Source organism: Dermochelys coriacea, chromosome 2, assembly GCF_009764565.3.
Source record: "Dermochelys coriacea isolate rDerCor1 chromosome 2, rDerCor1.pri.v4, whole genome shotgun sequence".
Lineage (NCBI taxonomy): Eukaryota > Metazoa > Chordata > Testudines > Dermochelyidae > Dermochelys > Dermochelys coriacea.
The window spans coordinates 107,353,730-107,377,426 of NC_050069.1; the positions used below are offsets into that span (position 1 = coordinate 107,353,730).

Sequence of the window (23,697 nt, forward strand, 5' to 3'; positions counted from 1 at the left end):
GATGTAGTCCAGCTAGGAAGCTAGCCTATACAGGAGAATGAGGGCTTGAGCAGTGCTTGATTTGTGCCAGGGCATGCCAAGGCTGAGCCCCGGCACCTCTGGGCTTGGCAGTTTATAGCTCTGGCACCACTGGGCTTGCTGCATCAATTATGAATGTAAAAAAATTGCTCAGGTCCTGGCACCTCTTTCATTATAAATTAAGCAAGGAACACAGACCGCTCCTCCATCAGGCACTGCGGCACCATAGGGAGATGCAATTTAACATGGAACTGATTAGAAATGAAATGTTTTGACATTTCCAAATTGATTTTGTGAAACTTCTTGTTCCATGAAAAGTTTTGATATTGCTACTTTTCATCACAATTTGAGATAAGAACAAATGTCAAAATATCAATTTATAGTTAGCGCTGCTATTCAGTACTAATTAGCTAATAGTCAATACTGAATGTTGGTTAGTCAAAGTGAAAAATTACAAAATATTTCTTCCTCACATTTTCCCTGGCTTGGCACGTGGCTTCTCTGAAAAGAGGCTGGAACTTCCCCCAACAAGACCAGGCTCACAGCTGGAGAGCCCAATCCTCCACCACTGGAATCACGTGGCCTTGTCTACACTGGGAAACCAGATATTGGAAAACATTAACTAACATCATACTAAACTTGATTTTTTTTCTGGGTGGAATCTGATTAACTATGATCAGCTAAGACATTTTTAAACACAACTGGGCCCCATCTACATGAGATCCTGTCATTTCTAACATCATGTTTGCTCTAGCACCCTTTCTAACATGGTGCGTCTTCCCATTGCAGTCATAGCAAATGGGAGTTTTCCCATTGATTTCAATTAAAGCAGGGTCAAGTACTTAGAAGTTTTCTGGATCTGAGAGTTCTAACTGTTGATATGACACTCAAAATATTGGTCACACGGGAGTTTTGAATTACATACTGAAATGAATGCTCAGCAGCTATTGTGGCAATATTATAACATCTCACAGAGACTGATGTGACAGGTATCTTTTTCAATAGGTTGCAGAGGAAATGAGAAACAAAAGCAAACAGAGAGTTAAGGTTGCTAAAGGAGAGCTTTTCTATAAACTGCTTTCTATTACTTCTCTGATCCACGCTCCCCACCCTTGTTTTCAACACTTCAGTTGTCACCCTTCACTCTTTGTTTACAGGCTATTTGAGGATGGGTGGTAACTTTCTGTGATAACAGGCATCAGATGTGGTTATGTCAAAGAAAAATGAGTAATTGCTGGCGGGAGGGAAGTGCGCTGAGTTAACCAACAGGTGACAAGAAAAGTAACAAAGTTTCTAAACATATTAAAGAGAAAGATATAAAATGCTGCTTGAGAGTAGGGAACGAGAAAAGTTGCTGCTTCAAAAGGAAGGGAGGGGACAGGTGTTTTCGCTTAGATGCCTGAGATCAGAAAAAGACAAATAAATTGGTCTGCAAGCTGATAGAAAAATCCCAAATACAAAATAGCCAAAGAGGGGGGCAGGGAGAACAGGAGATAGAGCAGAACCACTCCGATATAGATCATTTTCACACATTAAAGCATTTCATCTTGAATAAAGAGGTCTGATTTTCCTTTTGAGACAGGTTTCTGCGAGAAACTTCACAAGCCAGTGATGATGTTGTACATGATCCTGTCATTTAGGGGAAGACAGTGTGGCAAATGGGAACGAATCAAAAAGACTTTTCTTTGTGTGTTGAAGTGGAAGTTGAGTCATTATCATTCATCACCAGGCTAGTTAGTGCTCATTCGGGTGACAGATATTTTCTGGAAAGAAAACAGCTTTTGATGCCTTTTAATTCCTGAAAATAAAAGAAAAAAGGGCTGTCAAAGTAACAGGCATCCGGATGGGGCGATTGAAAACAGTGCACAAGGAAATAACTTTAAATCCTAGGGGAAATGAAGTACAAAAGGAAAGGGCTATAATAACCAGGACAGTTTTCCTTGTTCCTTAGTGTTTCAGAAACTTTGTTAAAGGGCTAAAACTTTCTATGCTGAATTTACAAATGAGACACATAGACAAGGCAGTACACAGTAGTTAGCATCTTCTTATAGGGTATTTTCCCCTGTTATTTCTTTTTAGGGCAGTTGTGTATTTTGAATAATCCCGTGTCCTCGTGTATGACATCACTAATCTTGGAGTTTATTTGAATCAAACACAGAAACCTGAGTATAAAAGTGCAAGACTCTTTTGCCCTTCGTTAGTCCTTATAGGTTGAAGTCCTGGCCTCATTAAATTCAGTGGGCCACTCAAAGGTATGTCTACACTGCAACTCGGAGCGAATCTCCCAGCCCAGTGAGACAGATGCATGCTGGCTGCATTTGAGTGAGCGTGCTAAAAATAGTAGTATGGAAGTTGCAGCTCAGGCAGTGGCTCGAGCTAGCTGCCTGAGTCCAAGCCTGTGCCAGACTCCCTGGGTCTGAAGCTGGGTGGCTTGTCCATCTGATTTGATCCTCCTATCACTTCTACTACTTCCTGAACATAATCTGTTCTTCTGGAGGCAGCATTATAAGTGGTGTGGATTTTCTCCAAGCCACCTCCCGTTCCTCAACATCTACACTGCTATTTTTAGTGTGCCAGCTCGAGCTGAGCTAGCACTAATCTGTCTACCCAGGCTAAGAGGCACACTCCCAGCTGCAGTGTAGACATGCCTTATTGTTTCCCTTTAACACTAAGGGTAAGAGTTGCCTTAGCTGGCGGATTTTAATTCTCAAATCCAGATGTGGTTCTGGGAGTCCTCCCACAAAACTTTTGTTTTTAAACAAATAGACGCAGCCCAGGAAGCATTTTAATGCATAGAAATAAATGTGTGCCAGTCCCTTCTGCTCTTCACTGTTTCTGTTTCTCCTTCACTTCTTCACCCTTTGTTTTTCTGTCTTCTTCCACCCATCATAGTAGCTCAGCTGATTTAATCCTCCTATCACTCCTACTACTTCCTGAACATAATCTGTTCTTCTGGAGGCAGCATTATAAGTGGAGTGGATTTTCTCCTGATAATCCTCTCTCTGGCGGTAGCTTCTCTTTCCCCTAAGACTGATTCCTTCCCCCCGCAGCTCCACTCCATCTCACTTTTCCTGTTCTCATATCTCTCTGCTGCTGATATTATGCTGATTTATTTTCTCGCTCCTCCCAATCCCACCCTTCATTGCTCCTCTACTGGTCTTCCCACAACGTTGCCTCCATCCTTTTCTTCCTTCTTCTGTGTATTATTTATATTACAGTGGTACCATAGAGGCACCAACTGAGATCAAAGATCAAACCCCATTGTGCTAGACATTGTAGAAATACATAATAAAAGATGGTCCCTGCCCTGAAGAAATTAAAATATCAGGGCCTATCTGCACAGGAGGTTTAGTACATACTAATTTGAGTTAGTGCAGATTGAAAATGCCTGTGTGCACATGAAACAAATCATTACATCCCTAAACTCCCTACTTGCTGTGAATTCTAGAGTCTTCTTTCAATGTGTACTAAGTTTGATGCAAATTGAGTTAGTGCAGACTACTGTTCATGTGGACACACTGCTGCTGCTCATTACCTTGATAGTCCTCCAACGGTTACCCCACACTGCTTTGTGGGCATCCATGAGTGACCTGTGTGCCCTCCCCTGCTTTGGGGTCAAGATGACTAGATGCCCCTTCCCCATTTAAAAACTGGTGCATGGCCAAGATCGGCTCATTTGCTCCTGGATTCCAATATATCAGCATTGCAATGCTATTACTCCAAATTCCTCACAACATGCATCGAGCGCCTCTTGGAGCCATCTTTGGTCTCCTCACCATGTGGGGAGAAGTGACAATGCTGGCAGCTCTTGTGGCCAATCACTGCAATAAAAAAATACTGTTCAAGGAGATCTCAAAGTAGATGGCCAAAACGGATCATAACCGGGTACCTATCAATGCCATATAAAGAGCAGACAGCTAAGAAAAATATACAGAGCATCCAGCAATGACCTGTCCATTTTATGAGGAGCTGGATGGGATTTTTTAACTAATACCCTTGTGGAGACTTGAGCCCCTGATGGTGAGCAAGAGTCACTGGAAGAGGAGGAGGACGGTGAAGAGTCTCGTCAAAAACCCAGGAGCTAGAGAGTGGCTGTAGAGGAATCCAACCTGATTCCCAGCCTGCAACTGGGGAGATCCTTCAGATCCTGCCAAGGGGGTTCTTAGAAAATAAGTATGTATGTATCTTCTGTCAGTACAATTTATTATTATGCTACATTGCTGTGCTAATTTCCATTCTGGGTGCTGAAAAGTTGCTGCCATTTTGGGAAGATGTGAGCTAAGAGCTGTTTCTTTTTTTTACAATCACAATGAGCAAAATTTATAATGCTTTTTTTCAAGCTTTATTTTTGTCTGAAATGGCGTAACTTGTGCAATTGAAACCATTGAAAAGTCACAAAATCTGCAGTGCATGCATGGTACACTGAAAAAATGCAGATTTCCAAAAGTAGTAGGATTTCACAGAAATATAAAAGCACAGACATAAGACAAAATAAAGAGTGCAATAACATGCCACTTCTACCATGCATAAAAGCAACAATGTGCTTTAAAATAGGCAATAATAATCACTACTGCACTTATATTTGCTCATAACTCATCTACTGGATGGTGAAGTGAATTAATTGCTGTTTAAAGTTTTTGTCATTAAAGTGTATGGCAGAATGGTACAGCCACTATACTAACAAGACAAAAGTCAATTGGGATTCACTGTCCTTGCAAGAATAAGAAGTCCTAATAGCAAAAAAAAAAAAAAAAAAAAGTGGGAGATTACTTCTCTAAGGCTCCAGTACTGCAAACAGAGACATGAATTATTGTACTTATGTGAGTAGTCCCACTGAAGTCAGTAGGACTATTCAAGCATATACACTTAAGCACGAATTTGCTTCCATCGGGCAGAAATTTACAAGGCGAGAGGATAGTCATTCAGGCAGGCATAAGATTCCCACAAACTCCAGGAGTAAATCTACTTGCTTCAATAATTCTGATATGAGAGAAGTGACATGTGGCAGATATAAACAATCAGAAAAATCACCAGGGTTGGGTTTTACATTAAAATATTTCTGATATTCAACTCTAAATGAGATTTGACTTTTGGCTTTATCGGTGTTCTAATTTTGTACTTCTGCTCAGAGCATGTAGGTGATTAGTACCTTAGGATGGTGATGCACCACAACTGGTGACTCAAGGAAGCTTAACTACGAGGACAGTATGTCCCCACCATACAGCCACCAATGCATTCTTATTAATGAGACAGTGACAACAGCTGAGTTCAGTGTTAACTATATCTATTCAGCATGTACTAATTTTCAAACGCAAGGAAAAAGTGTTATCTCTGCTAATATGCTAATTTTAAAAGTGTTCACTGAATACATGACACTCATAAAGCATGGTGGTGTACTCTATTTGAATTGTTCCTGTAGTGAAGTTAAACTTTTCTATAGAAAGATGAATGCAAATTATTCCTTGGTTCTATCATTGCCACCAACAAACATTCACATTCATATGCAAAAACACCCCCACACTCATCTTTTAAATAACATGCATGCTGGACAATGTTGCTTTAGAACAGTATTCACTGCAATCAGGCTATGAATGCAGTCTGCATTCTGATCTGAGTCTGTTCTGTCTGCATCTCCCCTCTAGGTTTCTTCTCTCTCAGCAAAAAGAAACACCCCACCTCAAACCCAATCTCAAAGGCTATGGCTAAAAACAAGAAGCCTTATTCATATGAATGCGGCTGTTTTTGTAAGTGCAAATGCGGAAGCTGCCACCACCAAAATGTTTAGGAAACTGGTGAAAGGAAATAGCCCTCTTGTAGCCTAGAAACTAATTCAAGCATTCAGCTCTGTAGCAGCTACCTCTGGCAGAGCTGTGGCCACGATGCAGCACCTAGAGGAAGATCTGACTATTCTTGGAGAAGCAGATGATATATTCTGTGAAGGTAAAGAGATTTTTATTAAGCAGATCTTTTTAAAACACAGGCTGAAGACAGGTTTGTACTTAGCTTGTATTCTGTTTCTTTGGTAAAAATTGAAGTTCTCCACTGGCTCAGGACAGCCACTAGGGCTCACAGTGATAGGGTTGAAAAAGATTTGCTTTCTCTCTGTAAAATAATGGGAACAAAAGCTTTCTGGGTGCAATATAGCGAGTAAGATTCATATTAACTAGGCAGACAGGTTACACACCGAGGGTGTTAGCTCAAAAGGGAAAGCAAAGGGAGAGCTACATACAAAAGTGCATCTTTTGATCTAAAAAGTTACACTTTGCAAAGTAAGCTAATACAAAGGGACCTGTGTTCAGTGATTGACACTGTGGGCCTGATTCACCATGGCCATAAGCCTTGTGCTGTCACTGGCACCAATGCAAAAGGCTACTAAATGAGAATGGGAATGTTTTACACCCACTTTGCACTCACTCTCCATTGATGTAAAGGATTATACCAGGTGGAGGCCAATGAGAATCAGTCCACGGTCTCTCTCTCTTCTCCCACCACTCCCCACTGCCTTAGACACAAAGGACTTGATCCCGCAGAAGTCTTCCCCGCACAGAACTCCTGTGGTCTTCCATGGGAGTCCAACACACAGAGGGTTTGCAGGATTGGTCTCAAAGATTGCTAACCTTTAACCTCAGCTGCAAAATAGTTTCAGCAAACTCATCTTAAACAGTGTTTGGCTGGTCACTTGGGATGGGGCCAAACCAAATTATTTTAGCCCGAGTAAAGACTAGACCAGAGAGAACACATTTTAAAATCCTGTCTTCAGTGATGTGCTGCCAATATTTGAATAGATTCCCCACAAAAATCCTCCCACCCCTTACTCTGTGACATATCCCTATGCCAGATGTGCAGTGCATTTGCAGAGGCAGGCTGAGAGGTCAGAGCATTTACTCCTGTGCTTTCATTTATACAAGAGTACTTTCTAATAATCATAGCCCAGGAGGGAGGCAATGTCACCCAGCAAACCAACTTACACTTAGCTGGAAATCAGAGTAGCAGCCGTGTTAGTCTGTATCCGCAAAAAGAAAAGGAGTACTTGTGGCACCTTAGAGACTAGCAAATTTATTTGAGATGAAGTGAGCTGTAGCTCACGAAAGCTTATGCTCAAATAAATTTGTTAGTCTTTAAGATGCCAGAAGTACTCCTTTTCTTTTATCTGGAAATGTTTATGTTTTGTACCTGAAAACGATACTGAGGATACAATAATGTAACGCAAAATTCAGTTTGTGCAGTTTGGAAGGAATATAAATCCTCGTGCTTCAGGGCTTAAACGAACCTCTAACTATTGGGGTTCTGGAGGAAGGTTTCCCCTGGGGGCAGCCTATCCCATAATTACCTACTGTAGAGTTTCTTGTAATTCCTCTGAAGCAGCTGGTAGTGTCGATGTCAGGTGACATCATTGGTCTGATTCAACTGGATTCCTTTGGGTACAAGTTTTCAAAAGTGCTTAAGATCCACTGGAAGTAAATGGGATTTAGGATCCATAGCCACTTAAATGCTTGTGATATTTTTGTCCCATGTTCCTAATTTGAAATGTGGGGGGGTAAAAGTGACTTTTTTTTTTTGGAGTACCTGCATTTGATATAATGTAATCCATTCCAAAGACACACACACAGCATTCATGCAATCCTCGTGGACCCCATGGCTAAATCATCTCTAGCAGGAATGACTTATCAGGAGCCAGCAAAAGGCTGGTTACTGGGAGCCAGGGGAATCATCCTACCTTCCCTTTAGTTTAGTGGCAGACTTAACCAGAGGCTCAAGAGAGCCCCCAAAAGTCTTCCCATAATATCACTGTATACTTGTAACATGATCTGACCCTCAGCCACACTGGCTGGCTAGATGGTATTAGGAACAGGTTTCCATATTTGGGGGGGTTAAAGGACCATCTAGATGAGTCCCCTCTCTATTTTCCCTTTGTCCTATTTCCTTTCTTTTGAGTGAAACACAGTATTTTGCTTTTATTTTCCAAAGCACTTGCTAACGCCATTCATGGCCTCAGTGAGGGCCCAGTGCACTCCCATAGAGTGGGCCATGCCAGCCAGTGAGGCGCCATCTTCTGAGTCTCAGAGCATTTCCTGAGCCACCTCCACTTGCATGGAAAAGAGAGAATCAAGGGGCAGCATCCAGCAAAGGAACCAAGAGCAGCATGGTTCCATCAGATTAGTGTTACCAGAGGTTAAAGGAGGCCAGAATGGAAACAGGGCCAGCGCATAAGTAACACTGCTCCTCCCATGTCTACTAAAATCCACAGATACCTACAAATTTTGGAGGCTGGATTCACTGCAAGACCCACCATATTCTAGAGAAAAGAATTAGGAGGAAGTTTAAGTTCCACGTTTCCAGTCACCTATACTGATTAATGCTACAAAGGGCCTGGGTCAGCATACATTTGTTTCCTGTAATTCTATGTTGCCCTACAGTTGTGGGATACTAAAAATATCTGTAGCTTCATAATTATAGCAAAAAATGTCCAAAATTTCCCCCTTTTTAAGCTGTAAAATGTTGATATTTTTTCTGGGGCATGGTAAGGAATGTCTATCACAGGCTAGAAAGGTGACTTGCAGCACATGGTCTGATAGCTAAAGCTCAGCCTGAAGAGACAAATGAATTAACCAACATGAGGATTTAGAGATTTTTAAGGTCAGAAGGGATCATTGTGACCATCTGGCACGGCCTCCTGCCTAATACAGGCTATAGGACTTCCCTGAATTAATTGCTGTTTCACGACCAGTAACTGTGGTTGAACTAGAGCAGAGCTTGTAGAAAAACATCCAATTTTTTTTTTTAAAGATTTTCAGTGATGGAGAATCGACCAAGACCATTGGTAAATTGTTCCAGTGGTTAATCACCCTCACTGTTAAAGATTTGCATCTTATTTTCAGTCTGAATTTATCTAGCTTCAGCTTCCAGAGATTCTGGATCTTGCAACAGCTTTGTCTGTCTAGCTTTGAAGAACCCTCTATTATCAAATTCTTGTTCCCTATATAGGGAATCCAGTCACCTCTCAACCTTCTCTTTGGTAGGCTAAATAGATTGAGCTCCTTGAGTCTATCACTATAAGCCATATTTTCCAATCCTTGAATCATTCTCATAGCTCTTCTTTGGCCCCACTCCAATTTATCAACAACTTTCTTGAACTGTGGACTCCAGAACTAGACACAGTATTCCAGTAGGAGTCACACTGGTTCCAAATACTGAGGAAATATAACCTCTCTACTTCTATTTGTTTATACATCCAAGAATTGCATTAATCCTTTTGGCCATAGCATCAGACTGGGAACTCATGTTCATCTCATTATCTATGAGGATCTTCAAGTCTCTTCCAGAGTCACTGCTTCCCATGATAGAGTCCCCCATCCTGTAAGTATGGCCTGCATTCTTTGTTCTTTAACCTTAACTTTGGCTGTATTGAAATGAATATTATTTGCTTGCTCTAAATCAATGACCTGTCCTCTTTATTATGTGCCACTCCACCCGTCTTTATATCATCTGCAAACTGTATCGGTAATGTTTACTTCCAAATCACTGATAACAATGTTAAATATGTACGTGCAAGAACCAATATCTAAGGGGACCCAACCAGAAAGAAAACTTGCTTGTGATGATTATTTCCCATTTACAATTACATTTTGTGACCAGTCAGCTAGTTCTTAATCTATTTAATGTGTTTATGTATCATTCTAGTTTTTTAATCAAGATACTGTGTGGAACAAAGTCAAATGCCTTACACAAGTCTAAGTATATTATATAAGCACTATTTCCTTTATCAACCAAACTTGTAATCTCATTTTTAAAAAAAAGATATCTAGTTTAACAAGATCCATTTTCCATGAATGCATGTTGATTGACTTTAATTATATTACCCTCCTCTAATTCTTTATTAATTAAGTACTTATCAGCCATTCCATTATTTTGCCCAGATTCAGTAATTGCCTGGGTCATCCTGTTTATGTTTTTTAAATATTAGTACAACATTAGTACAAAACATTATTTGTATTTCAGTCCTCAGTGTTCCACAGAGCTCCTTGGCCAGCTCTCTTTAAATTCTTGGATGTAAATTATCCAGATGTACAGATATAAAAATGTCTAACTTTAATAGCTGCTGTTTCACATTCTACTTAGTTACTGTTGAAATGAAATGGAAAGTATTTCATCATCATTGTGCAATAAGAATAGATCATCTACTTTTTCCCAAATACAAAACAGAAGTATTTATTGAATATTTCTTTGACGGTTCTATCATTTCCACTGTTAGATTTTCAGAAAGCCTTTGACAAGGTCCCTCACCAAAAGCTATTAAGCAAATCAAGCTGTCATGGTATAAGATGGAAGTTCCTCTCATAGATCAGTAACCGGTTAAAAGAGAGGAAACAAGGGGTAGGAATAAATGGTCAGTTTTCAGAATGGAGAGGGTAAATAGTGGTGTCCCCCAGAGGTCTGTAATGGGACCAGTGCTGTTCAACATATTCATAAATAATCTGGAAAAGTGGTAAACAGTGAGGTGACAACATTTGCAGATGATACAAAACTACTCAAGATAACTAAGTCCAAATCAGACTGCAAAGAGTTACAAAGGTATCTTACAAAACTGGGTGACTGGGCAAGAAAATGGCAGATGAAATTCAATGTTAATAAATGCAAAGTAATGCACACTGGAAAACATAATCCCAAATATACATATAAAATGATGGTCTCCAAATTAGCTCTTACCACTCAAGAAAGAGATCTTGGAGTCATTGTGGATAGTTCTCTGAGAACATCTGCTCAATGTGCAGTGGTGGTCAAAAAAGTTAACAGGATGTTGGGAATCATTAGGAAGGGATAGATAATAAGATAGAAAATAACATATTGTCTCTATATAAATCCAGGGTACACCCACATCTTGAATACTCTGTGCAGATTTCAAAAAAGATATATTAGAATTGGAAAAGGTACAGAAAAGGGCAACAAAAATGATTAGGGGTATGGAACAGCTTCCGTATGAGGAGAGATTAATAAGACTGGGACTTCTCATCTTGGAAAAGAGATGGCTAAGGCGGGATATTGTGGAGGTCTATAAAATCATGACTGGTGTGGAGAAAGTAAATAAGGAAGTATTATTTTCTCCTTCTTATAATACAAGAACTAGGGGTCACCAAATGAAATGAATAGGCAGCAGGTTTAAAACAAACAAAAGGAAGTATTTCTTCATACAACACACAGTCAACCTGTGGAACTCTTTGCCAGAGGATGTCGTGAAGGCCCAGACTATAACAGGGACTTCATAAGTTCCTGGAGGATAGGTCCATCCAAGATGGGCAGGGATAGTCCCCTTCTGTTGCCAGAAGCTGGGGGATGGATCACTTGATGATTACCTGTTCTGTTCATTCCCTCTGAAGCACCTGGCATTGGCCACTGTCAGAAGACAAAATACTGGGCTAGATGGACCTTTGGTCTGACTCAGTATGGCTGTTCTTATGATGGATCAATACCATTGTTAGGATTCCTTTTGTTCCTAATATACTTAGAAACTTCTATGTGATACAACTGAGGGGGCCAAACTACACATACAAGTGTATGTCCTGAAAGAAGATCTTATAATTAATTTCCTTATTCTTGCACTTATATGCCACCTTTCATCTCAAAGGACCCTAGAGAGTTTTACAAATGACCACTTTGAAACACTTTGCCCATCTATGAAATGCAACCACTTCTGGTGTGAAATACAGCAACTTTTTAACAGTGCACAGACATGTTAGCAACAGATAGGAATCAAACTACAGAAGTTCATTTACATAAATTCTTATATGGCCTTCATCATCCTAGTACCTAAGCAATCACCAAATAAAAATTTGGGCAGAGCATTAAATTAACACACCTGCTCTTGAGAAAATGCTATTTGATTTTAGTGACTATAAGTGTTTGGGATTTTGAGTTTATATCTTTTAGAAATACAGCACCTAGAATAGCACAATGCTCCCTAACTCTGTCATGGGGTATAAGTACCTAGAAGCCAGACCATACCCTCCATATGACCTAGATTTTCCTTATTTCCCATTCATGTACAAACTTAGCAAGCTCACAGCCCCATGTACTTCCACATGTAGTTAGCAATTATTGATATTCTAAACTTAGAACTTAATTACAGTTGTTAGCAAGTCTTTTAGACAGCTACTCCACACAAGCCTGTAGTCACTCATGCTCATCTCCCTCTCTCACTGCTGAATAGCCTGTCCGGTTGCACTTAGGGTAGCTGACCTACTTTTCAATGGTTTCTGTAAAGCTAACACAAAATCCTCTTAATTCTTCCAGAGTATGAAAAAGCAAAAACAACTATTTTTGATAATATTTAGTAAACAAGAGATCCATTTTAGACAGTCCACAACTATATACATGAAATCCCAGAGGTCCTTTCCCTGCCCAGAGCTGATTTGCTTACTGGGTCATGCAACCATTCTCTCAGCATTGCCATCTATTGAAGAGCTCCTTGAAGAATTGTAATTACATTGACTGGGCATAATATGTTTTAAAAATGTCTACGAGTTTTCTTCCTTGTGAAAGTCCCTCTTTGAAGAGATAAACCTAAATTGCTTATGTTTCATGATTGGGGTGAGTTTTACCTGAAATTAGGGTGAAAATAACACTCAATATTCGTTTGATATATGTTTGTGCTCGGGAAAAAAACTAGGAAAGATCCTTCCTATGATTACTGTAAGTTTAAAAGACAACTTTATATGGTTATTCACAAAAAACAATACCTTCATTCAATTCTAGTTAAGGTAAAATAATCTCTTCCTTAGCCAAAAACATTCCTTAAAAGATTATAGTTTTCTCTAATGCACAAATCTTTGAAAACCTGGAAAATCCAAGTTAAAATTCCACATGTTTATTCCAAATGTAATTCCAAATTATCAAAGAATTTTGCATGGGAATTCCCTTAGTTTATAAAATAATGTTTCAATATTGCTAAGTGGCTGGAATCCTTAAAGATATTGTAAGCCCTGCAGAGACTGAGGTGAAACTTTCAAGCACCACAGGGAGTTTGGCAGACTTTGCACGCCACTTGGGAATGAACCTCATTCCTACTTAGACTGCCTTCTATCTTCACATGTGGCTTTCTCTCTCCCATTCCCCATAAAAACTCCTTGCCCCATTCATAGGGGTTGCATATTTCTCCTCCTTCCACACCACAGAGTGCATCAAATTGATGCATGTATTATCAAACTATTGAGTGTACACTTTAAAAAAAAGACATGCATTTCAAAATTATTTGCATTCGTTATGGGCAATTCTCTATGACTGTATATTTTCACAAAAACAACTTTTAGGAAGTGGGGAAATAAGTATTCAAACACCAAGGACATATTACTGAATATTCTTTACTGAAGACCAACCTCTGTCAAATGTATGAACCATGGGCCTAATCTAATCTCATACTTAAGGGACACTATGGATAGTTTGTACTGAAAGCTGTTATAGCTCATCACCAGCCCTACCTATCCCTTCAGCTTATCTCATGTGCCTAGAGAAGGAGAATGCTTATGGCACACTGAGCTGTAGTGACAAGAAAGAAGAATGCCCAATAGTTTATCACCAAGGCAACAGTGTTTTCTGGCAGAATATATATTTCTTAACTGAGTTTTTTTAGCCACAGGCCCAGATTTCAGCACATTTAGTCAAGGACTTTTATAGACCTTGTTATCACTCAGAACAAGGATGGATTTTTAAAGTATGTGACATACAAGGTTTTCATTTTTTAATTTCTTTTTTTGTTAAACCAACTCTTCATTAGTCTGTTTGTTACGCCAGTCATTGCTGATTGCGGTTACCAGATGGAAAGGTAACAGAACTAAAAAGGAGTCTGCTCTGGTTGTTAGTTCAAGGATCCACAATAAGATAGTTGGACAGGTCTGCTCACCCTTATCTCCTCCCACCCCACCCCACGATGGTTTTTAATTTTTCAAAGCCAGTCCTATGACAGCTGGAGAATTATTTGTAACAGTGCATTAAGCTCTGTATTTTAGGTAGAAGTGATTGATTCTTTAAGGATGGCATTTTTTTTACAAAATAATTAAATCAGAGATTGTTTCTGCACTGTTGTCTCCCTCTTTTTTTACTTAAAGATCTTTGATCTTGTTTTCCTAACTCTGCCTTGATGCCAGCCTAACTGACTTTCATAATCGACATTATTTTTGGATGGATAATAATAATAGTAATGAGAAAACCAGGCCACCTAAAATAGTAGCATTTTGCCAGCCTTCTGAGAAGAAAGCAGGGTACATATGGGCTAGTGAAGCAACTTACTAGATGTGCTCAGACATCATTTCAGGCTGCCAAACAAGTGTCTTGTCAAAATTTGACCCAACATTGCCTTTTCTTCGTATCAGCTTTATCTAATATTTGTAGTTCCTTGTCTCAGTGTACAGCTCAGTAAAAAATATAAGGGCTCTAGCGTCATATTAAATTATTAAAGTCATAAAATAAATTTGGAGTGATTAAAACAGTCACTTAGCATATATACCGGTAATGTTACTCCTTTAACAATTCAGTGCACAGTTTCACAGCCTGCTGTGAACACACACCCACACAAACACATGCTAACTATGTCTTTGTGGTTGGTTTATTAAGGGTATGGCACCAGGAAGTTCAGAGTTAAGGCTAATGCTTAGCTCACGTTTGTGCGGAAATGGAAAATGATACAACAGCATGAGTTGAACAAATGCATGACAGTGTTAAAGTGATACATAAATGTTGAAAGTGAACCCTGGCTCACAGAGCTATTTAAACTTGATTTTCAGCAGTTGCACGTAACAGCATGATTTCTTTAGGGGATCCCTACATCTGATTTTAATCTAGGGAGTGTGACCTGGTCCCATAGAATTTGAGCCAAAATTTCAAAAGCTGCAAGCTGTGAGTTGCATCGGAGGAAAGCAGCTGAGTTAGTCAAGAGATTTGAATATGGTTCCCATTACGGCTTCAGTTGAAACAATCCCATTTAAGTTTTGAACATCACCATTTCATGGAAATGATCTTCCAAAAGGCTAGGTGGATGTGTGCTCTTGAGAACATTTTGCATGCAATATAAGAGAAGGTACTTATTCCCCAAACAACCATCTACTTTCTTGTACCCAAGATTATAGTCATTTTTTGACTGGATAACAGGTGAGACTAAAGTGCTAATGAAAAACTAGGTGGAATAGACTGGATTGTAAACTTTCATAAATGTGAACATCTGTGAATTAAGAAAGGGCGGACGCTGACACAGTCTAATTTAATTGCCTGGCCATTAAAGGGTTCAAAAGCCCAGACTTTCCAAAAAATGGGTGCCTAAAGTTAGTCTTCTAAATCTGAATTTTCAAAAGTGCTGAGCAGCCAGAAGCCAATTGGGAGAAAAAGAACAAAAAGGACTGGGTCATACAAAAGACAGAGTAAAATAAAGAATGGGACTTTCACAAGTGCTTAAACAATTTAGGAGCACAAGTTCCACTGGAAGTAAATAAACAAACACTGAAAATGTGGCAGCAGGAGAAAATATCAGCGAGGGACACAGAGGAATAAATACACTAGGCTGCATCTGCACTTAGAAATTTGGCAAACTCCTGCTATTAGCCTAGCAGCAGTGCAGCTCAGGCAGTGCTAGCAGCAGTGGCAGTGGTATTGGAGAACAGCTGCTTGCCATTTTGCCAGTATGTTGCCTAATCCTGCACATTCTTATCTATAATGGTAACCAGTCTACATCAATGCTCCTACAGTTGCTAGACCAATGGTGGGAGAACTCCCTAAAATTCTTGCTGTATACAAGGTCTAGTGGTGATGATCCCAGTGAACAAACCTATTCATGGAGTCTCATTGTCTAGACCCATGTTAAAAATAGGGCCCTGAACTCATCCCACTGCTTCCAAAAAACAATATACCTAAAACACACTTATTCAGAACACTGCCCATAATCAGCTCATTATATGACCCTCCTTCATTAAGTGAAAGTATGTAGCAGAGACCAAAATTGCATTCCCTTTACAAACAGGTAGTTGCAACACCTCCAATTTCATCATCCCAGGCTCTCCTTTTAGCTGGCCTGTCTTCCTTCCTCTCCTCTTACCAAACCTAAGAGGAAGCAACAATAAAATGACAAGCTTTTGTGCAACTATATCTGTGCTACCCTGAATTTCAAGAAGCTGTTTGTGAAAGTGACTCTCCTTTCCTGAAATTTCATGGCACTTTCTTCTTAGTGTATAATCTGAAGTTTTAAAACCCCAGTTCTGGTTCACCATTCCATTAACTGGAACTCTTGGAACCCAAGAAATCCAGCAAGTGTCAGTCAATTCAGCAAGAAACCTGAAGTTTTCCCTAAGGGCTCTTTCCCTAAGGATATGGAACGGCTTCCAAATAAGGAGAGATTAATAAGACTGGGACATTTTAGCTTGGAAAAGAGACGACTAAGGTGGGATATTTACTCATAACACAAGAGCTAGGGGTCACCCAATGAAATTAATAGGCAGCAGGTGTAAAACAAACAATAGGAAGCATTTCTTCACACAACACACATTCAACCTGTGGAACTCTTTGCCAGAGGATGTTGTGAAGGCCCAGACTAGGGTTCAAAAATGAACTACATAAGTTCCTGGAAGATAGGTTCATCAATGGCTATTAGTCAGGATGGGTAGGTATGGTGTCCCTAGCTTCTGTCTGACAGAAGCTGGGAATGAATGACAGGGAAGGGATCAATTGATGATTACCTGCTCTGTTCGTTACCTCTGAAGCACTTGGCAGTGGCCATTGTAGAAAGATAGGATACTGGGCTGGATGAACCTTTGGTCTGACCCAGTATGGCTGTTCTTATGTACTGCTGAAAAGGACCTCCTGGTAGTAGTGGATCCAAAATTGAATACGAGTCAACAATGTGATGCAGCTGCGAAAAAGGCTAATATTCTGGGGTATATTAACAGGAGTGTCATATGTAAGGTATAGGAGGTAATTGTCCAGCTTTACTCAGCACTAGTGAGGCCTCAACTGAAGTACTGTGATCAGTTCTGGGCATCACACTTTAGGAAAGATATTGTGTAATGAGGCTCCACTCAGCACACTGGTGCCTCTTGCTGGCCGTCTTGGGGATTAGCTCTGCAGATCGGTATGCCCTCTTCCGATGGTGCCTTGCCCACTGTCACATCTGCTTTCTGACCCACGTCATTCCAGGGACCGCAGCATCTGCCGTGTCACTATCTGTGCTCCCCCGTTCCAGGGGTTTAATATGGCAGTCCAGCCACTTTCCAGTGGCGAGTGGGGGGGACCCACGCCTACCCACTACTCCGGGTCCCAGCCCAGGGACCCTCTGAACCACAGTTACTTACTGCAGTCCTTTGCCTTGACTATTGCTGCATTTCCCTGGTCCACTTTCCTGCAGCCCCAACATCCTGCTCAGTCCCAGCAGCCCATGTGGAGCTCTTTCTGGACTCCCTGGGTCCCTGCCTGCACTGCTCTGTCCAAGGTGCTACAGGGTTGCAGCCTACTAGAGACACAGTCTTCCTGCCTTGAGCTCCAGGCAGCTACTGATTCTGCTTTGCCCTGTGGCTTTTCTTATATGGGCCTGCTGGGCCCAGAATGACTGCTCCTCACAGCTTCTCTCCTTTCGGCCACTTCCCCACACAGCCTCTCTAGGCCCTATTAACCCCTTACATGACAGTGTGGGGTGGATGCCCCATCACATGTGGACAAACTGGAGAGAGTCCAGAGGAGAGCAACAAAAATGATAGATGATTTAGAAACCTTGACCTATGAGGAAAGGTTACAATAACTGGGCATGTTTAGTGTTGATAAAAGAAAATGAGAGGGTTGGGAGGAGGAGATGGGAAACCTGTTAGTCTTCAAATATGCTATGGGCTGTTATAAAGAGGACTGTGATCAATTGTTGTCCATGTCCACTGAAGATAGCAGGAGAAGTAAAGGGCTTATTCTTAAGCAAGGGAGATTTAGGTTAAATATTAGGGGAAACTATCTAACTATAAAAGGTAGTTAAGCTCTAGAAATGCTTTCAAGGGAGGTTGTGGAATCCCCATCACTGGCTATTTTTAAGAACAAGTTGGACAAACGTCTGTCAGGGATGGTCTAGGTTTATTTGGTCCTGCCCTAGCACAAGGGGCTGGACTTGATGACTTTTTGTGGTCCTTCCAGACTTACATTTCTATGATTCTATCATTTTTATACATCATTCTTGTTCCACTCTGGTGAAACCCTAGTTCTGGGATGCAGATGAGCCTGAAGTTGATATAAAAGGCATATTATTGATTAAAGTGTGTTCACTGTTTAAAAAACAAAACACTATGTTCAAAAGTAATCTCTCCAAGTGTATATTCAGAGTCACATCTGAATTTCATGACAAAAAGATGTTTTTTGCATCTGTTAGCATCACAGAGTTAATTCAGCAACAGGAAAGCGAGTGGGATTCTATTGTGTCTCATACTTCATCAGCAGAACTATCATCTGAGCTCCAGTTGCTGAATCTTTATTGCTGGTGATGATGCAAAACCCAGAAAGAGCACAACTTGGTTTTCATAAACTTGATTTCTCTGCTGGCATATGGAAAAATCATCTTTTAGTTTATAAACAGAATCAGTGTGGGAGTTCTGTTCAAGTTGGGTTTGCAGTATCTGGCCATAATTCAGAAGTCACAGAGAATAAATATGGAAACCCACATTGTAGTTTTTATAATTATTTTTTGGACTGCAAAGTCACTTTGAGCTAAGAAGATGTGTTCTGATTAGCTCTTGCAGACAGGGACATTTTAAATAATTACATAAACCCAAAGAGCTTCTACAAGATCTTAAACTTTTATTGACAATGTTGCCTGTCAAGTGATACTATTTGTGTGATCATAAATGAGGCTCTCTTAATTTAGAAAAAAAATGTTGTAATGGGCTGAGACAAAAGCTCTCAGAAGCATATAAAATAAAAAAGGTAGAGTTTTACAATGCTGTTGAATTCACTTTTAGAACTGCATGTCCTTTTTTTTTAAATGCGGACTAGTAGGCAGTACAATTGTGTTGTACTCTGCTCTGCCCCCTCACTCTGAGTAGCTTTGTGCCATTTCTGTTCCTGACACTTGTCATGAACCAGGAAGAGTTAGCTTAATCAGAGGCACGAGCCACTAATTAGTGTTGGGCTGCTGTCACTAATCACTTCAAATACTGTACTGAAAACAGTACCCATAGGTCATATGTTGGAAAATGGTCCTCACGGCATTTAACCTCAGCCATGCCAAATTAACATGATTTTCTGGTTTGCATTAAATATCCTTTGTTTGTTTAATTGAAATCCACTGACAGACCCACTGATGTGATATGAAAAGCTTCCCTGGGTCTGCTGGTGAGATGCATGGTGCTAGTGCTGTTTGCCCTCTTGAGAGGAAATGGTCCCTTTCACTTCAATAATAACATTAGATTTGTGCAGATGATTAAACATCAGTTTCCATGAGAAAGCTGGAACCCACCAATTTCCTATTCTCCTGCCATAGGATGTTAGGAGAGTGCAGATCAGGATATATAAACTGTTGTCTGCTGTGGTGTCTCTATTTAACCATTTAGCAGATGCAGTTTAGGATCACTGCTTTACAGAAGCAGAAAGGTTATTTCAGTCAGAGAGGCATTTCACTCGCACAGCAGTTGTGCACTTTTACATTTTCTATTTTTAAGCCATGGAAATACGCACTGACAAGTGTATTAAAAAGAGAGCAACAGCTGTATCTTAGTGGTAGTATGGTTAAGAAACGGGTTCTAATTTTTATTCTGAATAGTGACTAAATGGCACTACTAGAGGTGCGTCTACATTGTGGAGATGCACTAACTCTGCTCGAGCTAGCATACTAAAGTGTAGCCGGGGGGGGGGAGGGGAGGCAGTAACTGAGGCTAGCTGCCCAAGGGGGTCTGAACGAATTTGTACTCAGACAGCTAACCCAAATTAATGCCTGTGCTACCCTACTCTTTTTACTGCATTAACTTGAGGAGAGCTAGACCATGTCTGTCTATCCACACTGGGAAACAGGCTCCCTAATGCAGCATAGACATTACCTGTATTGGGGTGATTAGGGTAAAAAAATAATGGCAATTCAGCTGGATATTAAAACACTGAGGGCTGAGCTCTGCTGAGCTACACCAGTAAATTCACTGATTTCTGAGCTACAGGGGATTTACACTGGTAGAACTGAGAGCAGAATTTGGCCCGGCACATTCGTCACACGGGCTCAGAAGAAGTGTCTCTGATGCATTATCGTGTTAGGGATGTGCATGAACCCAAATATCAAACATTGGGGCTCTCAGACATGGAACTGCACCATTTTAAATGTAGACCTGCCCTTAGTTATCCAGCACAAATCCTTCCCATAAACCAGTTAATAACAAACAATGGAACAGTGCCTCTGAGTGTCTCTCTAGGGAAAAACAAACTGGATACTCAGCACCTGTCACTTTAGACCTCAGATTATCACATTAGCTTTGATCATCTCGTCACACGTCTGACTTTTGGCTGTCCAGTAAGACACAATGAACTTTCAGCAGCTTTTCATGCATACTAATTAGAGAACATGGAATGCTTTTCAGAAAAATAGGAAAAAACAGGATAAAGGCACAGTAATAGACATACATATGTGCACACACACTTGGCTTGCACTTGAAGGCTGCTTGGCCTGCACTGGTTGCTAAGCATTATGAGAAATTGGAATGTACAGTTCAGTCAAGCCCTCTTGTGAGCTTTTCTTGTTTGCCATAAAAAACCTGCATGTAAGAGGGGCTGATAGCAAAGAATGTGAAGTATGGGATTTTGAAAAAAAAAATAGTGCTTAAATAACAAGGAGTCCGGTGGCACCTTAAAGACCAAGAGATTTATTTGGGCATAAGCTTTCATGGATAAAAAACCACTTCTTCAGATGCATGGCTTCTTCAGTACTTAAATAGGTTCAGTTGTTCTCTCCCTGTCGACCTGTCCCCGAAATTGCATAGATGAGGGCAGGAAAGCATATGTTTGCTTTTATATCTACTGATGTTCTTCCTTACTAGTTGTGATTTTCAAATCTCCATAGGAGTGCACAGCATTCTTCAGACAGCCACAGCTGGGAGAGTCCCTGTCCTGAAGGCTAATGATCTAAGATCACTGTGGATACAGTACAACACAAAACAGCATGGGGAAAAGCAAGCATAAGTTAGGGAACATGCAGCTCCTCCCCCCTCTACTAAAAGCTGAGGAAAACTTCCCTTCCTGTCCCTGCCTTGAGTGAGCAGCACTCCTCCGGACCCCACAGCTCCCTCTTCTAATTGGCTGGTGCAGTGGAGACTCCCTCACTCCCCTGCCCCCAAGAACACACACACTCCCATGTCAATCCACTTAACTGTGGCAGAGGAATTACTGTGGAGCAGTGAACCGAACATAGGGCTGGGATTCAGGAGAACTGGGTTCTAATTGTAACTCATTCCAGAACCTTGGCTAACCCAAAAAATTGCTCTGGGCCCTAGCTGTAAGATGGAGATTACAACGCTTGCCCAACTTCATGAAGTGCTTTAAGGTCTGCAGGTGAGAAGCACTATATGTGCAAATGCTATTCATTATTACAAGCAAAGGTAAAACATTTCAAATGACGAGTTCGGGTGAGATAGCAGGCACAATACAGGGAAGGAAATGGAAGATGCACATGGGTTATTGTGTGCACGCAATGTGAAATCTGTAGGTTTTGTGAAGCTTTGTGGAAAAAAGGCTGCTTGTTGTATGGCAATTGGGAGGGCATGCCAGCTGTACAGGGAAGAGCAAGAGAAGGGATGAAGATGGTAATGGGAGGAAACCAAAAGAGCAATGAGGGAGGGCAGTGTAGAGAATGGGAAGGGTTACTGGATTATTATAATATGGTTACCTTACGGATACCAACGTGAACTTTCTCCCTCCTATCCAAACCTGGAAGTTACAATCCTGATTCTTGACCATATTTGCTTACCTCTTGTGGAAAGGGGACTGTCACACTTTAGGGAAAGCTGTTCCTCAGTTTCTTTGTGGGCACCCCTTCCAAGTGACAGCACCCACACTTCCCTCAGAGTGAAACCCCGCAATGCATTCATGATTTTAGACTTGAATTACCGGGTTATAACACTCCTGTTTAGTGACCTTTTTTTTTTAGCAGATCCAACTTCCTTTGGCTTTGGTCAGAGACTTCCCTTCACAGGACCCTGTGATCAGTATGAAAATGCAGTGACTCTGGGAGACAGCCTCTTCAAAGCAAAGTATTACTCTTTTATGCATGGGAACATAGCAAACAGGGAGGAAGTGTTAAAACAACAAAAAAGGCCTCTTTGCATATTGTCTTATCTAGCAACTTAGGCAGGTCTAACTTATCACAGACACCCCCAAAATCTGGCAGTGGAGAGATACAGCCTTCGCAGCTGCTGCCTCCTTCCAACCTGCTCTTAGCTTCAGGGCCAAGGTGTTTAATGCCTTCAAAGTCCCTTGTTTCTCATTTGGATTCCCTGCCTCCAGCTTGGCATTACCAGCCTGTTGGTCAGTGTGTGGTGGGGATAAACCTTCAAAGGAACTGAGACCTGTGTGGTTTGTTGATTATCAGTGGCTGGACTATCTACAATTTTTGTCTGCCTTCCTGCCAATGTGTAAAACCACTCAGTACTGGGTTACCTCTTTGTACCCATCTAGCAGGCAGCATGACAGTAATCAGAGAGACAGCAGTTCCCATAATAGTCATTTTTAAATATGTTGATACCTGTCACATTCTTCATAAGGGCCCTCACAGAGTTTTCTCAGATTGCCCCTTTGGGTGGGCCGGGCTTTCCCCACCATTAAATGATCCCAGGGTTCAGCCCGCAAATCCAGTGGGATCCCTTCAGACCTCTGTGAATTTGCTGAAGGCAAAGGCAACTTGTGAGAGGCCTCTGTCCAGACTGCATGGCCCTATTTTCCCTTTCCAGCTTAGTGGCAGTGCAATGCAATGGAGCTGAATGCCTCAGACTCTCCTGCCCCTTGCTGCCCTAGGAGATTCTATGGCTTGGAACCACAGGGACCATGGGACAACAGAAAAGTTAAAGGACTTTTCAAGAGATTCGCCACATAGCTTACAGTGTCTGTTTGCCAGCAGATGTGTCCAGCCCTTATGAGAGGCAGAGCTGCACAAATTGCTAGTATGAGCACAGGATTTAGGCACTCTTGAATTCTCATCTCTCCTCTAGCCCTGACTCACTCTTTAGCCTTGGGTTATTGGTTGAAAACCATGTGGAACAAATAGGCTTTGAGCAGCGTAACAGGTAATTTAAGATTCCTTGCCTCAGTTTCCCCAACTGTAAAGTGGGGGTGAATACCACTCAGGCTTGTTCTGAGTATTAGTGTTTGTAAACCACTGTGTATTTGCCAGGTATTATGAAAGAGTGTATCATTAATGGAAACATATGTGCATTGCAGCTTCAGGTTAATTTTAATGCAGAATACTTTGGAGAGGTCATTCTAGTTTAGTAGAGTAAGCAAGAATCAGTTTTGCTTCTGCCACTTTGAGATTTGTACTTAGGACATAAGTGGTGACCCATTTTTAACATAACAGCAGATTACACTTCAGCAGAGTGAATAATTTATAGGTATGGTAGCACTATCCCAATCACAGTACAATGGCAGCTTTTAGGCCTGCCTAATTATGGAGGGAGGCAGTGTTCTCTGGCATTTTCCACGTAATTA

At 40.9% G+C, this 23,697-nt stretch overlaps 1 protein-coding gene and 1 long non-coding RNA gene across 10 annotated transcripts in view; one reads left to right on the forward strand and one right to left on the reverse strand.

Annotated features, from left to right (window-relative positions):
- The window catches only part of RIPOR2 (RHO family interacting cell polarization regulator 2), a 184,542-nt gene that overhangs the window by 78,709 nt on the left and 82,136 nt on the right, over positions 1–23,697 (forward strand). For 4 of the 7 annotated variants that reach the window (XM_043508290.1, XM_043508277.1, XM_038392249.2 and 1 more), the window contains exon 1: positions 5,843–5,958. The exons of 2 other annotated variants lie outside the window; for them this stretch is intronic. In XM_043508290.1, the coding sequence (XP_043364225.1) occupies positions 5,898–5,958 (61 nt within the window). In that variant the 5' untranslated portion in view covers positions 5,843–5,897. Of the gene's footprint in view, positions 1–5,820; positions 5,959–9,281; positions 9,376–23,697 lie in introns of those variants that run through there. One more of the 7 variants, XM_043508283.1, reaches the window with a different exon arrangement.
- The window catches only part of LOC119851808, a 113,546-nt gene that overhangs the window by 5,304 nt on the left and 84,545 nt on the right, over positions 1–23,697 (reverse strand). For 2 of the 3 annotated variants that reach the window (XR_006278970.1, XR_006278972.1), the window contains 3 exons: positions 5,876–6,120; positions 3,554–3,839; positions 492–1,816 (listed from right to left, as the gene is read on the reverse strand). This is a non-coding gene — a long non-coding RNA (uncharacterized LOC119851808). The remainder of the gene's footprint in view (positions 1–491; positions 1,817–3,553; positions 3,840–5,875; positions 6,121–23,697) is intronic. The other variant, XR_006278971.1, reaches the window with a different exon arrangement.